At 34.2% G+C, this 13,331-nt stretch overlaps 1 protein-coding gene across 2 annotated transcripts; it reads right to left on the reverse strand.

The window, feature by feature from the left end:
• Positions 1-614: 614 nt before the first annotated feature.
• On the reverse strand, positions 615-6,137 carry LOC123708903 (beclin 1-associated autophagy-related key regulator). Of its 2 annotated transcripts, XM_045659910.1 has the most exons (7): positions 5,908-6,137; positions 5,333-5,755; positions 4,788-4,915; positions 4,394-4,541; positions 3,724-3,897; positions 2,400-2,550; positions 615-1,714 (listed from the first exon to the last, which is right to left on the reverse strand). In XM_045659910.1, the coding sequence occupies exons 1-7, from the start codon at positions 6,114-6,116 to the stop codon at positions 1,631-1,633; spliced, it is 1,317 nt and encodes a 438-aa protein (XP_045515866.1). In that variant the 5' UTR covers positions 6,117-6,137; the 3' UTR covers positions 615-1,630. The 2 variants fall into 2 exon arrangements, with proteins under 2 accessions (XP_045515866.1, XP_045515867.1); XM_045659911.1 differs by lacking the exon at positions 5,908-6,137 and having other exon boundaries at positions 5,572-5,673.
• Positions 6,138-13,331: the final 7,194 nt, after the last annotated feature.

Below are 13,331 nucleotides of genomic sequence, written 5' to 3' on the forward strand. Positions count from 1 at the left end.
TTTAGGTAATATTTTTATATTATGTGTTCCGTTTGACGTCCGAGGTTTATTATGAGAGAGGTGTTTGTTCTTTCGTTAGGTTTGTATTTGTTTAATTCAAAATGTTTTTCTCTCATTAGTTGTGTTATAAAATAAATATTAGATAAACGCGTTTATGCGTTAATAAACAATACAAACGTATCAGCAATAACGCTCAGTATTAAGTTTAAAATAAAACACACAATATAAGAAAAAATTTAATAAAGATTAAAATCAATGTCACTATCTAATACACTATGTCATGAGTAAGATCAAATTCAAATTCTTAACAGATAATACAAAAATTTGAGTAAACACCTTTGAAACAAGCGTTACTCTAGACCGAGCGATATCAAAAAAAGTATTTTACCTACTCGTTTTACCTTAAAAATAACTAAGAAACAATGAAAGATTTCTCCAATTAGTTTTATTATCACAAGTTACCCGTAGTATTCAACAAACTACTATTTTAGATATGAATGAAGATTTTATACTCTTAACAACTACTGCCCAAGCGTATATTTTTTAAACTAATTTTTTACAAGAAATGTACTAGCTGTGCTACGCGAATTCACTCGTTAAATCAGTTCTTGATATCTTTTTTTAATTCTATCGGGTGTTCTGTGTCTAGTGTCAAAAAAGGAAATGTCATTGTCAAATATAGGAGATATTCTGGTTACCTCACAATGTTCTATACTGTATGTACCGTACAATGTAATACTGCTCTTAAAGCTCGAAATGGTTTATGCAACACAGATTCATTTATTAATAGTTAAACTAGGAAAAAAAACTTTCGAAAAACAAAATAATGGCTCGCATCGCTTGATTGTGTTCAAGGCATCTCTATAATAGACACGCGAATTGTTTAACAACTCACACGAAATGCGGTATTGTTTTTTGTTTCAAATTGTTGTCAAAATCAACTTCATGCTAAAAAAGTATAAATTCATTATTGAAGTGACCAATATCGAGCAAATCTCTGACTGTCAAATTAATAGTTCTTTTTAATAACATATAAGTGTAAAAAAGAATTATGGATTATTTAAATATTTTCTTAAAATTTGTTATATTATTACAAATAATATCTTCAAAAATTATTTGTCAAATTATGGTTGGCAAATCAGGTTGATAGGGAATTTGCATATATTATAATAATATGTGGCAAACCCCAGTTGAACCACCTGATATCATCACCTCGACACGAAAATAAGTAATCTCAACTCATGAAGAATCATATTTCTTCTCTTGAGGCAGATACGTTTAAGTATTATTGTAAATCCGATTAACAAAAAAAACCCGCGTTTTTTAATTTTCTTTTTTATTATATACGCGCACGCTTGGTTTGCCAGCCAGTAAAGTTTTCAATCGATCTCTTTGATTGATATATATTTCACAATCAACATTCCAAATTCAAATCCCTGTGAAATAATCCCCGTTTACATAAAACGCCTCTTTTTTAAAATTGTGTGTTATTTAGTACTAAATTCGTTAAATTTTTTATTATCTATTCAAAGCAATAAAACGTAAATGACTTTTTTCAAGGCGCATTCTTATAAATGTAATTTAATTAAATATACTAAGCACTTAAGTAACGTTAAAGAACGATCATAGGTCACTTCTTCCAGCCACGCCAGATGGAAGCAATGGCCGAAGTTACGAGAGAGGTCGCTGGAGGCGTGCTGCTCATTTCTTCCACCTGGAAATTAAAGACAGGCATTGGAATACAGATGCCTTCGTGGCCACTCCGTTACTATAGTTACGAATAAATTTTCATAAAAAAACATCGTTATCATGGTAACACACATTCGTTTTATAATAAGGCCAATTGCAGTTTTAGTCTTTTGTAGTTTTTTTAACAGTCAGGTACTAGATAAAATATTTATATATATATATATATATATATATATATATATTATTTATTTTCGTCATTGTAACTTTATTTTATGAATTAAAAAAAAAAACGAAATGATGACGCATTCTTTTTGAATCGACTAGAGATGCGTTTCTTTATAATGGAATCGTATTTCGTTTTTCTATATAAAAACAAACAGTGGCGCTACAATCTTTTATAGTCTTGGCCTCTGATTTCTGTATCCATTTCATGATCGTTTGCTTTTTCTAAAAGGCTAGTAGGTGATCAGTCGTCTGTGCCTGTCTCGTGCCGTCGACTTTTTGGGTTTAAGGCGTTTTCCATTACCGTACGAGCGAGTTCATACTAGTTTAATTATGCGCATTAGACTTACCTTAAGTCCGATGAAGGACCGGGGTGGAACGTACGACCTCAAAGATGAGAGTGGCCCGCCAAAAGGCCAACACTTCTTTTTTAATGCTAACCGAAAACTATACTAAAATTCATTGTAAAGATAATATTAATTTCACACCTGCTCGTTTTCCGGCCAATGCAGATGTTCTGGTTCTGCGTCTTCCCCTTCCTCACCTCCGCTGCCCCCACCGCACTCTTCCCTTCCCTCTTCTTCCCACAAATCCTCCCACTGCGCTTGCACACTGTCGGACCTACTCCATGGCTCTACTCTATAGAAAAAAATCTGTATTTAATGAATATTTCGTAAAGTTTTGCCCTTATCGGCGATATATAGAACGGTCTTTGCGGAAAGAGAACCGGCGGATACATTACACGTAATTTCATAGTAATTTTTTTTTATAAAATATTATCATCACCGTCGAACTATAATAACGTAAAGCCCACCAAAATAGTGTGCAGCATATTTGTTTAAAAACATGTTGTGGCAAACTATAGCAGAACACGTACCAAGCAGGTATCAGGTTTGGCTTGTCTCCACCGGCAATGCTGTGTGTAACTTTTGTGAGCGCACAGTGTTGCACAATTGACTGTGAAGATTTTCTGCCGACGGGCAGGAAAATGTGTTACAGCCTGTGTTATTATGTTGAGCGCGAACAATTCAATGTTTTCGCTTTGGTAGCGCAATCAAGACTGAGGTCGCGAACGTACGCTATACGATACGCGCTGAATATTTACGCACCATTTGTTAATGTTTGCTGAAGTGAGTCGACCAAAATAAATATTTGTGCGTTTACAGCGTACGCTGTTCAACACTGTGCAGCACAGTTCAGCACATTGGTGAAACAATCGTACCTGTACAGTGAAAACTCCCACCACGACTTTATTTCCACACTCTTCGAAATGTATCTTAAAATATCTTTGTCTCCAATTGTAATTTAATTATTATATATACTTAGTGGCAGGAATAACTTTGTCACTGTGTTTCAGCGTATGAAGTCATCGCAGTACTTCGTAGGTACAGATTGTAATTGTCGAGATGTATAACCTAAGGTGCTATTTACAAATTACATAGACTATCTTTTCTCATACCTAATGTTATTCTTAACTGGGACGAAGAACGTTAAAGTATCCGTCTGGATAGCTGTCTAGCTAATAAATAGACGGATGACGAAATGTGAAAAGTAGACTGCATAAGTCGTAGTTAGTAAAATATAATGACGTCTTACTTGGAATTCACCGAAATAGTATGAAAATGAATAAAATCCAAAATGAATGTTCGGGTTCGGGGTTTCTAATCTATTGGTTTTGTTTTGTGCGCGTGTTTGCATACAATACACTCGGGCAAACGCGCCACTGTAAGTAAGAAGTTTTTGCATTTCCCTTGCGTTTGAGTTGTAGAGATTCCACTGTATTATAATTATTACAAGTTCGATAATGCTAACCTCCCAATAGCAGGATCATCGGCGGCGGCGGCTAAGGCTATAGCATGCAACGCCGCAAGACCGCGCGCGCTGCGTTCGGCACGGATTTGTGCGCGTGCGCACACCGCGCCGCCCGACAGGCGCAGGCGACGACACACGCCACGACGGGACCCACTGTATGCCTCCACACATTCACTGTAAAACGACTACATATTAACGCGAGTACTACACGTTTCAATGAAAGAAATTTAAAAAATTCATATTATGACTATATATGACTTAACTATAGTTCATATAATTTGTTTAGTTCACACATGCTTTCCGAAAGATGTATAGTTGTGACCGTTCATTTCGAAATACGCCCAAAGAGCGCTTTAAAGTTTCAGCATTCAACGATTTAATTTATCTCCCGTGTCACCTTAAACCAAATTTTTTCGTTCCCTTTTTATTACAGTACGATAGAATTTATTTTTCATACGGCCTAAAAAACCCGATGACTTCCTTCCTTTAAAAAACAGAAATTAATCGGCCCGAAGTCCTTTAATATGTTTGACTTACTCCTTAGTAATCAAAATATATGCACGAATTTCTAAAAATCAAAAAACATAAATAAATGTAGAATTATACAATAACTAAATTTAAACATGCTAAAGGTGTATCAATAACAATTAAAAGAAAAATGTCGAATTACCTAAGCGAAACTGCATGCGGCAGCCTAACGTCAAGGGTCCAGGCGAGTAAGGCCGTTAGCTGGGCACACAAACCTAATGCAGCCGTAGCGCGGTGCGCGGCAACCATCGACGGAGCACTTGCAACACAAGCCTCCTTGTTTTGATTCACTGTAAATTTACGTAAAAACATATTTCTGAAAGTTTTTACTAATAAGAATGAACAAAAGGAAAACGATGTCGCGTTCTGTTTGATTGTGTTTGTTCAGCAGCATGACTAAATTGCATATAGTCAATAATTCCTTATCCATCTTGCATAGTTGTAAGATTTTGATAAATGGGTGAGTTGGAAACTTGTGCTTGAATAGCTTCAGTTGTTGTTTACATTAAAAGTATGGTATCAAAAAATTATAATACCTGAGATCTGAATGTGTGAGTCGTCTCCATCGATATCAATATAAGGAGCCACAATATGGAGCTGAGGTCTAGGCGGAGGCTCCTGCTCTGCATCATTACCCACAAACTCCATATCTTCTATACTATCACTGAAAAACATATTACAGGCACTATAAACCTCAACATCATATAATTACTTTTGTAAGGTGTTATAGTATTTGCAAGGACTAGTTAGGCATTAATTTGTGTACAGTGTAATAAGTATTTGCTCCTATTTCATTGTGTCTAGTGCTGATAGTGGCCAAAATTGAAATTTATTTATCAACAACTTATGTTGATAAAGTAAAATAGTTTAAACATGTGGAGCATGGTGTAGCAGTAACAAACATTTTATAAAAACATCTTGGCAACATTTGGCTATAAGCTAGAGCTGATTTCTGAATCTAGATTCAGTAAAATTGATATTTGTATTATTGAAGGCAGTTTCCAAGTTCTTATTTTCAAGGAACTAACCAATTCAATAAATCAGGATCTTATTTATAGACTGTATACTATGATATTGTTACCTGGGATCGTAACTTATGTATACAGGAAAAATGTATCTATTAAGTTGCCGTATTCTAGACCTGCGTAACTCAGCCAAGTCTTGGGCTTGTTCATTATATGTGTTGATCCTTTTCTGTACATCAAACTGTTGTTTCTGTGCATGTTCTCCTAAACTTGCAACTCTTTTTTGATACCTAGGTAACTTAAGCCTCAATTCTTTATTACTATTTTCTAATTCAATCAGTTTTTCTTTTAGCACCTTAACATTATTTCTCCGTTGATCAATAGCTAAACGTAAAAGTTCTAACTTATCCTTTGATCTTTTAGTTTCTGTGACTAGTACATCTTTCTTTAATTTAGGTGTCAGCAACTTATCACAAATGTCCAAAATATGTTGTCGATTAACTTTTAATCGCATTATCTTTGCTTGTTTGTCTGCAAATCTGGAATAAAAATACAACAACCATTACTTTTGCAGTAACAAAGATTTGAGCTATATAATAAAAGGTTAATCACTTTTATTAATTAAAAAAGGTAACACAAGGATGAAGCTTCATGTAAATAAATTGCTAATAAAAAAATATATTAATTTCACCTGTCTGAGTAAGGCAATGATGAGTGAACAAAATTTCCATTTCTTACACAATCTGCGCAATAAAAGTTTCGTTTCACAGTAAAGCAAAGAGGGCACTTTGTGTAGTGACCGTCACTCTCAATAGAAGACACTCTAAAATCGCGGGGAGCTTGGTTTTCAGATAAATAACTCGTCGCCATTGTGCAAACAATTTCCATATAAAATAACATAAAACTCGTACCAATTTTTGTTTATGACATGCTGAAAAGAAAACACAACATCTGTCATCTTCAGCTGTGTTTTGACACTTGACGGTATGTTGACGTTTGCTTGAACTTCATGGGTAAGTGACATCACAAAGCATTTTACCTAGATGTTATCTGTTTTTGAATCAAAAATATCAAAAGGGTAGACATTAACACAATTTTGATTTACTCGAAAAATTAAATTGCTTTAATATTGGACCCGTTGTGTTTTAATAATATTTTCTTTAAAATTATTTTAGCGCTCCAGTTTATTGTCAATGTATCCTTTTGCCTAACCTAACTATATAATTCCATTTTCACGAGAGGTTAGGTTTGTAATTTTTCATAATTTGAATTGGTATAAATAAAAAATTATCAAAAATTTTGTGTATCTTAAAGGCTAAACTTTCCAATATGGACGATCGATTTAAAAGCCCATATTTTTATTGTAGATAGTACTCACTACAAGAAAGAGTTTTGCAAAGTTTTCGGTTGCGCAAACTTAAGTTCATGACTTACATTTTTTTAAACTTTTCATACAAATTGGTAAATAACACGCCATTACAAATTATATTTGATAAATAATTGATGTCAAACGTCAATCACTTAGTGTAGGGTTCCGATTATTTTAAAAGAATCGATACTGCTCTTTGAAGAATTTTGATAAATCATTTGGATGCATACGAAGAACTACTGCGACTAACCGCGATTAAATATGTATATAAAATATAATAAATTCATTTCATTGTTTGCTTGTCTGCCCTACCCCTATAGTGTATATAAAAGCTCGGAGGCGCGCAGGAAGAGCGGCCCTCACCCGCTGTAGCTTAGAATAAAATGCCTGTGCTTTGGTACGCAACTCTGGCAGCAAAAATCACTTGGAGGTGTTCCAATCAAGGTACAGAGTACCTACATAATCAGTAACATCGAATTTGGGCCACGGTTTCTAAATCGTTACCATTTTAACCTCAAAACTTTAACCATGAATATCTCCATAACCATGGGGCTGCGCAGGTTGGGGATGGCATAGGAGGCCCTCGTTATTTTTCTAGAACATTAACAATTACCAAACCATTAAACTTAAACACATTCTTCGGACCGGCCCGTGGTTAATCAGGTAGAGGAACCTTTATTTAAGTGGAAGACATCCTCCACGGCCATATTTAAATTAATAGAATGATATATGTTACATTGAAGCAAACCGAATTTAAACATAAACGACCAATTATCAAAACCGCTAGAACAGCACCTAGCGGTGCCATTATAATTATGATTTGGAACGAGCTGTTTCTACTTAATTTGGGTTTTTATTAAAGCCGTGTGTAAAGCGGACCGCAGGCGTTCGTTAGTGGCCATGATTGCGGCATCGCTAATGGAATTAATAATTCACCACGTCGCATGGAAAAAATTCGGTTTGAGCTCTTCAAATGCTTTCAAAGGTTTTTTATTTTACGAAGCATTAGAGAATATTTCAAATGCCTATATACGGCCTAGGAACTTACTGTTCATCTACCGAGCAAAAGTGTATTAAGCCAATCGTTACTAGCTATCGATGTATAACATCGTCGGTCTTACATTTAACTTCATGCAGTCACGTGACAACTACCATAGAATTTAGATTCGCCATCCCAGTCATAACATATCATAGTTATATTAAGTTAATAAAACTATTAAATAAACATTGTTTATTAGATTCCTATCTCAATTAATTATTATCACGATTACGTACCTAAATATTATCCTTTATACCTACGTATATTAGAGTATTTAAGTTCTAAATATTCACACAAAGAGCTGAGTATTAAGAAGTTGTTTCCTAGTTTTAGCTCTAACTGTTAATTAGGTCACCGCATTATAATCCGGCAGCCAGGTCTATAATGCGTTCTAATTAAAGTGAGACGAAGTGGTCAGTACGTCGCGACGCGAATTGCAATTATCTACGGAGACCTAGACGCTGCTATAAAGACGCTTCGAGTCAATTAAATGGACTTAAATGGACGGAAGGACATATTTGTTTTAGAAAATATCCACATATATTGAGAGTAAATTCTAGGAAATGTTAGAATTTTTATTTCTGCTTTTTATTTTTAAGAGCAAATAAATCGAATTTCTTGGTTAAAAATAACGCGATTTATAAATATACTGCGATATTTAGTAACATTTTGAATGATCAAAAATTATTATTTCTTACAATTAAATCTAATTTTTGAATTAAGGAAGAAGAAAAGTCTGCTCATATCTGTGTCTCTTTTATTGATACTTTTTAGATTATCACCATTCTTAACAACAAGAAAACTATTATTGTATTGTCTTTTGTTAACATAGCTTTTACACATTGAAAGAAAACAATTTTTTAACCGCTATTTGCATTATTATAAACTTATAATTATTTTACATATTTTTAAAATTAAATTTTTCCAACGTTTCGCGTGCTTTACAGCATGCGTGGTCATGTTGACTGAAGACAAAAGGTGTTGAATGTCAAAAGTATAACAGCTGTAGAGAAAGTTGTGTTATCTGTATTTACTTCCCCAGAGTTGATATCGACTAAAAGATGACGGGTTTTTGCAGAAATGACTCACGGTGTCCTCTATTTTCACGGATTGTTTGTCTTGGGGTTTTAATTTGGATATTATTGGATCCCAGGTGTTTAACCATAATTTTAGGCCGTCTTCTCTATTGAAATTGGGGTGTTTTTTTATATACCTTCGCGTACCAATCTTGGGAAGAATCTTTTTTCTTTCGCAAGTACTTTCGGTTTGTCAAAGCGTATGTAGTGTGTGTTCATAGACTGCTGATTTTGTGTGACGTCTATGTCTTATGTCCGCAATATGTTCTTTGAGTCTGCTGGACATGCGTTTAGTTTGCCCTATGTAAGACAGGCCACAGTCGCAATTCAGTTTGTATATACCTGCATCTTGCATCGGGGTGTCACTTTTGATAGGTCTTAGGAATTGCTGAATCTTCTTGTGCGGCTTAAAAATTGTATTAACAGAAGCTCGTTTTAGGATCTGGCTAATTCTATCTGTAACTCCCTTTACATGTGGCAGGTAGGCTGGCTGGCGGGGAACTGTTTGTGTCTTGTTTTTGTTTCTGTGATGCAGCCGGGGGATGCACCGCTAGTTTCGGTGTAGCACCTGTTTTACATGCTGTAGTTCCTCCTCGAGGTGGGCAGCATCACAAAGACGTTGGGCTCTCTGGAACAAACATTTACCGACAGAAAGCAGTTGTGAAGGGTGGTGGTGGGATTCACCATTGAGGTACCTATCTGTGTGGGTTGCCTTTCTGTGTATTGTATGACCTAGTGTGCCATCTGCTTTGCGTAATAATTATAAATTTATAATAATACAAATAGATTTAATTCCGTTAAAAACTTGTTTTCTTTCAAAACTATTATAATTTCCCTGACATCAAATATTAAGTTAAACCACATGACAGATCAAACGACATGTACGTTATGCAATAAAAATAAAAAGTGCCAATACCACCTTTTCTTGTGCCTCAGCATTCTGTATTCTACTATCAGCCTTTTATGCCAGACAAACATGCTGCCTCACGATGTTTCCTTCACCGTACGAGTGAATATTAAATGCGTAACAAGGTTAACACTGCTCCGCCGTACGCACTTACGGTAAAAAAATCAAGTTAAGTATTATTTCTTTTTTTATAAAATAACCAATAAATACATACGCTTTTATAGCCGTTAAAGAAATTTTACTTAAACATTTATTGCTCTAATTAAGAACAAGATTATACGTTGGCAAATGTGGCGAATAATATGGTGCGTTCAGAGAATACGTGCACGGGACAATTGACACAAGTTGGGGATTTGGCGAGCGTGCCTTGCCCAACCACATAAAAATGATTTACAATAACAGAATAACTTTAACCTGCACGGTTTATCGGTTGTAAAAGATTATAATAAATTGTTTCCCTTTGTCAGATGATTGTACTAGCAGTCTGGATAAATTAATATAATATTTGTTTATATATTTTACTTTAATAATAACATAGTTTATACATTTGCCTCTGATATAAATCAATTGAGACTCAAAGATAGATTTGACGTTTAAATTGGATCCAATTTTAATTAAAGAAAAATCGTTAATTACTTATCGTGATGCGGTATCCATTAGCTTAATTAAAAATTCTAAATATTAGTAACGTTACATATATAACTTGAAAATAAACTAATATTGATAGTAATTTGCGGTTTGAATTGTAATTGTAATTTAATGTTATATTCATTTTTATCAAATTATTGGCAACAATTATTTAGTCACTGCAATTTTAAAACCCGTCCGCTCGCGATATGCTCGTTATTTATATACTTAACTTATGATAAAAATAATTGTGTAAAATATAAATGTCATAATATATAATATTGTTTAATTATTGATTCGTTGAATTGATGAGATCTTGTGACATTTATAAATGAACACGCCTGTCGCAAAGTAATTTCGTCTCAAGCCCTTGCTATTTTTAATTTCTGTCTGGTTGGTAATCTGTGCCACCACGATGTCACTAAACTACGCGCGCCCCTAATGGCGAATTCTGTAATTATGTACTTTAACTTTTAATTGAAACGTTAGATGATTTATATTGATATAATCTATCTTACGAAGTTATGCTATGCTTTATTTATTTCACAAAATGATTCTGTATCCTACATCTGCGAACAACGTCACGAATGAAATTAACATTGAAAAATATATTTATTTGTTTGTTCTTATGTGCTAAAATTTCATTTTCACGATAAAACAGAAGTTACAGAGCAGAGAGCGTATTAAAACAATTAATAAACTTCAATAAAATATTTACTTGAAAATTCTAAACTCAGTAATGTTAACTTTTCTCATTCTTGAATTTTCCACTTGTACTGCGATCGGAGAACAAAATTTTTATTATAATGAATCTATTCTTTAGGTAGAGGGCTTGACGACGACTATTTAACTGTTGTATATTTTATATTATTTTTCTGCAGGATAATGTAACCGTAAAAATATTTTATTGCTCTTATATTCCCGCTTTAAAAGTGCTTTTTATTAAACTACAACACCGTAGAGTAGCATAGAATGCCATAGTAGTACCATAGTGTCTAGACTATATCGTAATAAGACTGTTAGCGAGACTTTCTTCCCGTGTCTTGAGATAGGAATACCGACTTAGTATAAATATTTTTACGATATGGCTGAATCTAATGCCCTGATCGGTCTCAGAGTTGTATTACTAAAGGAGATTCATATTTATTTTAACTTTTTGGATGTATTTTTAAATCTGTCGATGCGAGGGTAACTGGCGTGGTTAATACCTCGAAATCCATGCTGTCACGACCTTCTGGACTTTTTTGGAAGTTATTTATTCGATTTCAAATAATAAATAGTGGCTCCTCATTAAATGATAATGCACGATCGCTCGTATATCAGAAACCTTATTGCGAAGTACTTACTTAGGAACGTAAAAAAGTATTAAAAACTTGAACCGTCCGCTCTTCGCTTTTATTTGTTCAATTTCATTTAAAGTTAACAGCATAAGTGGATGGAACTCGCCTTTAATGTAATGCAGTAAATACAAGTAAATAAGATTGAATTTACATCCGCACTCGACCTCTCAACTTTATTTGCTGTGCGGAAAATAATTTCAAACTCTTTGGTATAAACCAAAGATTTTCAAGTTCTGGTTAAGGTAGAGTAATGTGTCAAAAAAAATTTTAAATCACAATTTCGGCACTAAACCTGTCCTTTCTGATATAATGTATGTCATGAAGTAAAACATCGTAAATTCGAAAATGCTGTATTTAGTTATTAACCTACTTTTCGATAAAAAATCATTTAAGAACACAAATTAAGTTTGGTTGCGGTTGTTGTAGATATGTTAAATGAAACTTTGTTTGAAGCTGCTCTAAATCTAAGTGACACTTCAATATAAGTATTGGCATATACTATATTAGCATAATATTGGTTAAAGCTTTACAAACATATTGTAAAAAAATCTTAGCGATTTAAAGAGTGGCGAGTGGCGGAGAGTTTATTGCCAGTTATTCTCGTTCGTTCTACGCCCTTGATTTGAGAACTGGCAGTAAATTTAGAAGTATATTTTTTCCTGACGTTCATAAGTGGTCACTGTTAACTATATGAAAAAAAAATTACCGTTTACCTTAAATGCAGGCACATTCCCATAATAATATTCCACTTTAGTAGTAGAATACTAAAATAAAGTAAGTTAATTAAAATTAACGTTAAGAGCTATCGTTAAATAAAAAGAAACCTTATATTGCATGGAGAACAAGGCAAACTAATCAAAGTTGAGTAATTTCGGTGTTTAAGGAGTCTTAGGTGAATTCGAGTGATCGTTAGATCATTATTTCGTTAATCGTTTCATGCTATTTAATATAGATAGAATATATAGATATATAGAAGACAGAGTATATATAGTTTAAATGATATACATTACATTATAATAAAACAGACATAATAAAAGCAGACACGTAAAATATATAACTACATTATATTGATTGAGAGTCATATGTTTTTATAGAAAGGTGGATTAGGACACATATTTAATACACATTTCAAAAATTGGAATCAATAATCTATATATACTGTAAAGGTTCATCTCTTCGTGCTTGGCGCGACAAATAGTTATGTGATGAGGCCTTTCAGTAATAAGGAATGTGTATCTGTAGATTCGAACTGAAATCCTCGGAGCAGTAATGTCGCGTCATGAAGCCTGCCAAGTGCCCGGGATAGTTCTGAGCATCTGGAAGGAGCTAGGCTAGTAACGCACCAGGCCAGGCGTCTATGTTTGGAAACTAAGTCCACACAACATACATTTGGTAAAGTTATTGTATAAGATACTTAGTGTAAGAATAGTCTTACAAGAGGATTACACAATATAGGATGAGCCACTCGGCCGTTAACAGGGTGAACGATGTATCGATCAAGGTTCAAACTTGCGACGTTGCGTCGCGAACACAACATCTAATCAACCTTCTGTTGTACAATCTCACTGTGTATTGGATGCGGCACATATCGGAATAATAATGTAAGATTCATTATTTCGCTAAACTCAGCGATGCGATTGCGTTTTTGTAAGTATGTATATATATGATGTCAGTGCCGGATTAGCCACGTAGCAAGAGTGGCAAATGCTTCGGGCCCAGGAATCCGGGGGCCCCGCGCTCCGACGTACCGGTAACCG

Source organism: Pieris brassicae, chromosome 4, assembly GCF_905147105.1.
Source record: "Pieris brassicae chromosome 4, ilPieBrab1.1, whole genome shotgun sequence".
Lineage (NCBI taxonomy): Eukaryota > Metazoa > Arthropoda > Insecta > Lepidoptera > Pieridae > Pieris > Pieris brassicae.

Excerpts from the sequence above, each read along its gene's own strand:
- LOC123708903 (XM_045659910.1), bottom strand. The coding sequence starts at position 6,116 with ATGTTATTTTATATGGAAATTGTTTGCACAATGGCGACGAGTTATTTA. Across the intron at positions 5,756-5,907 it reads TCATTGCCTTACTCAGACAG|ATTTGCAGACAAACAAGCAA; the intron begins GTGAAATTAATA and ends TTTTTATTCCAG. Across the intron at positions 4,542-4,787 it reads CTCACACATTCAGATCTCAG|TGAATCAAAACAAGGAGGCT; the intron begins GTATTATAATTT and ends GTAAATTTACAG.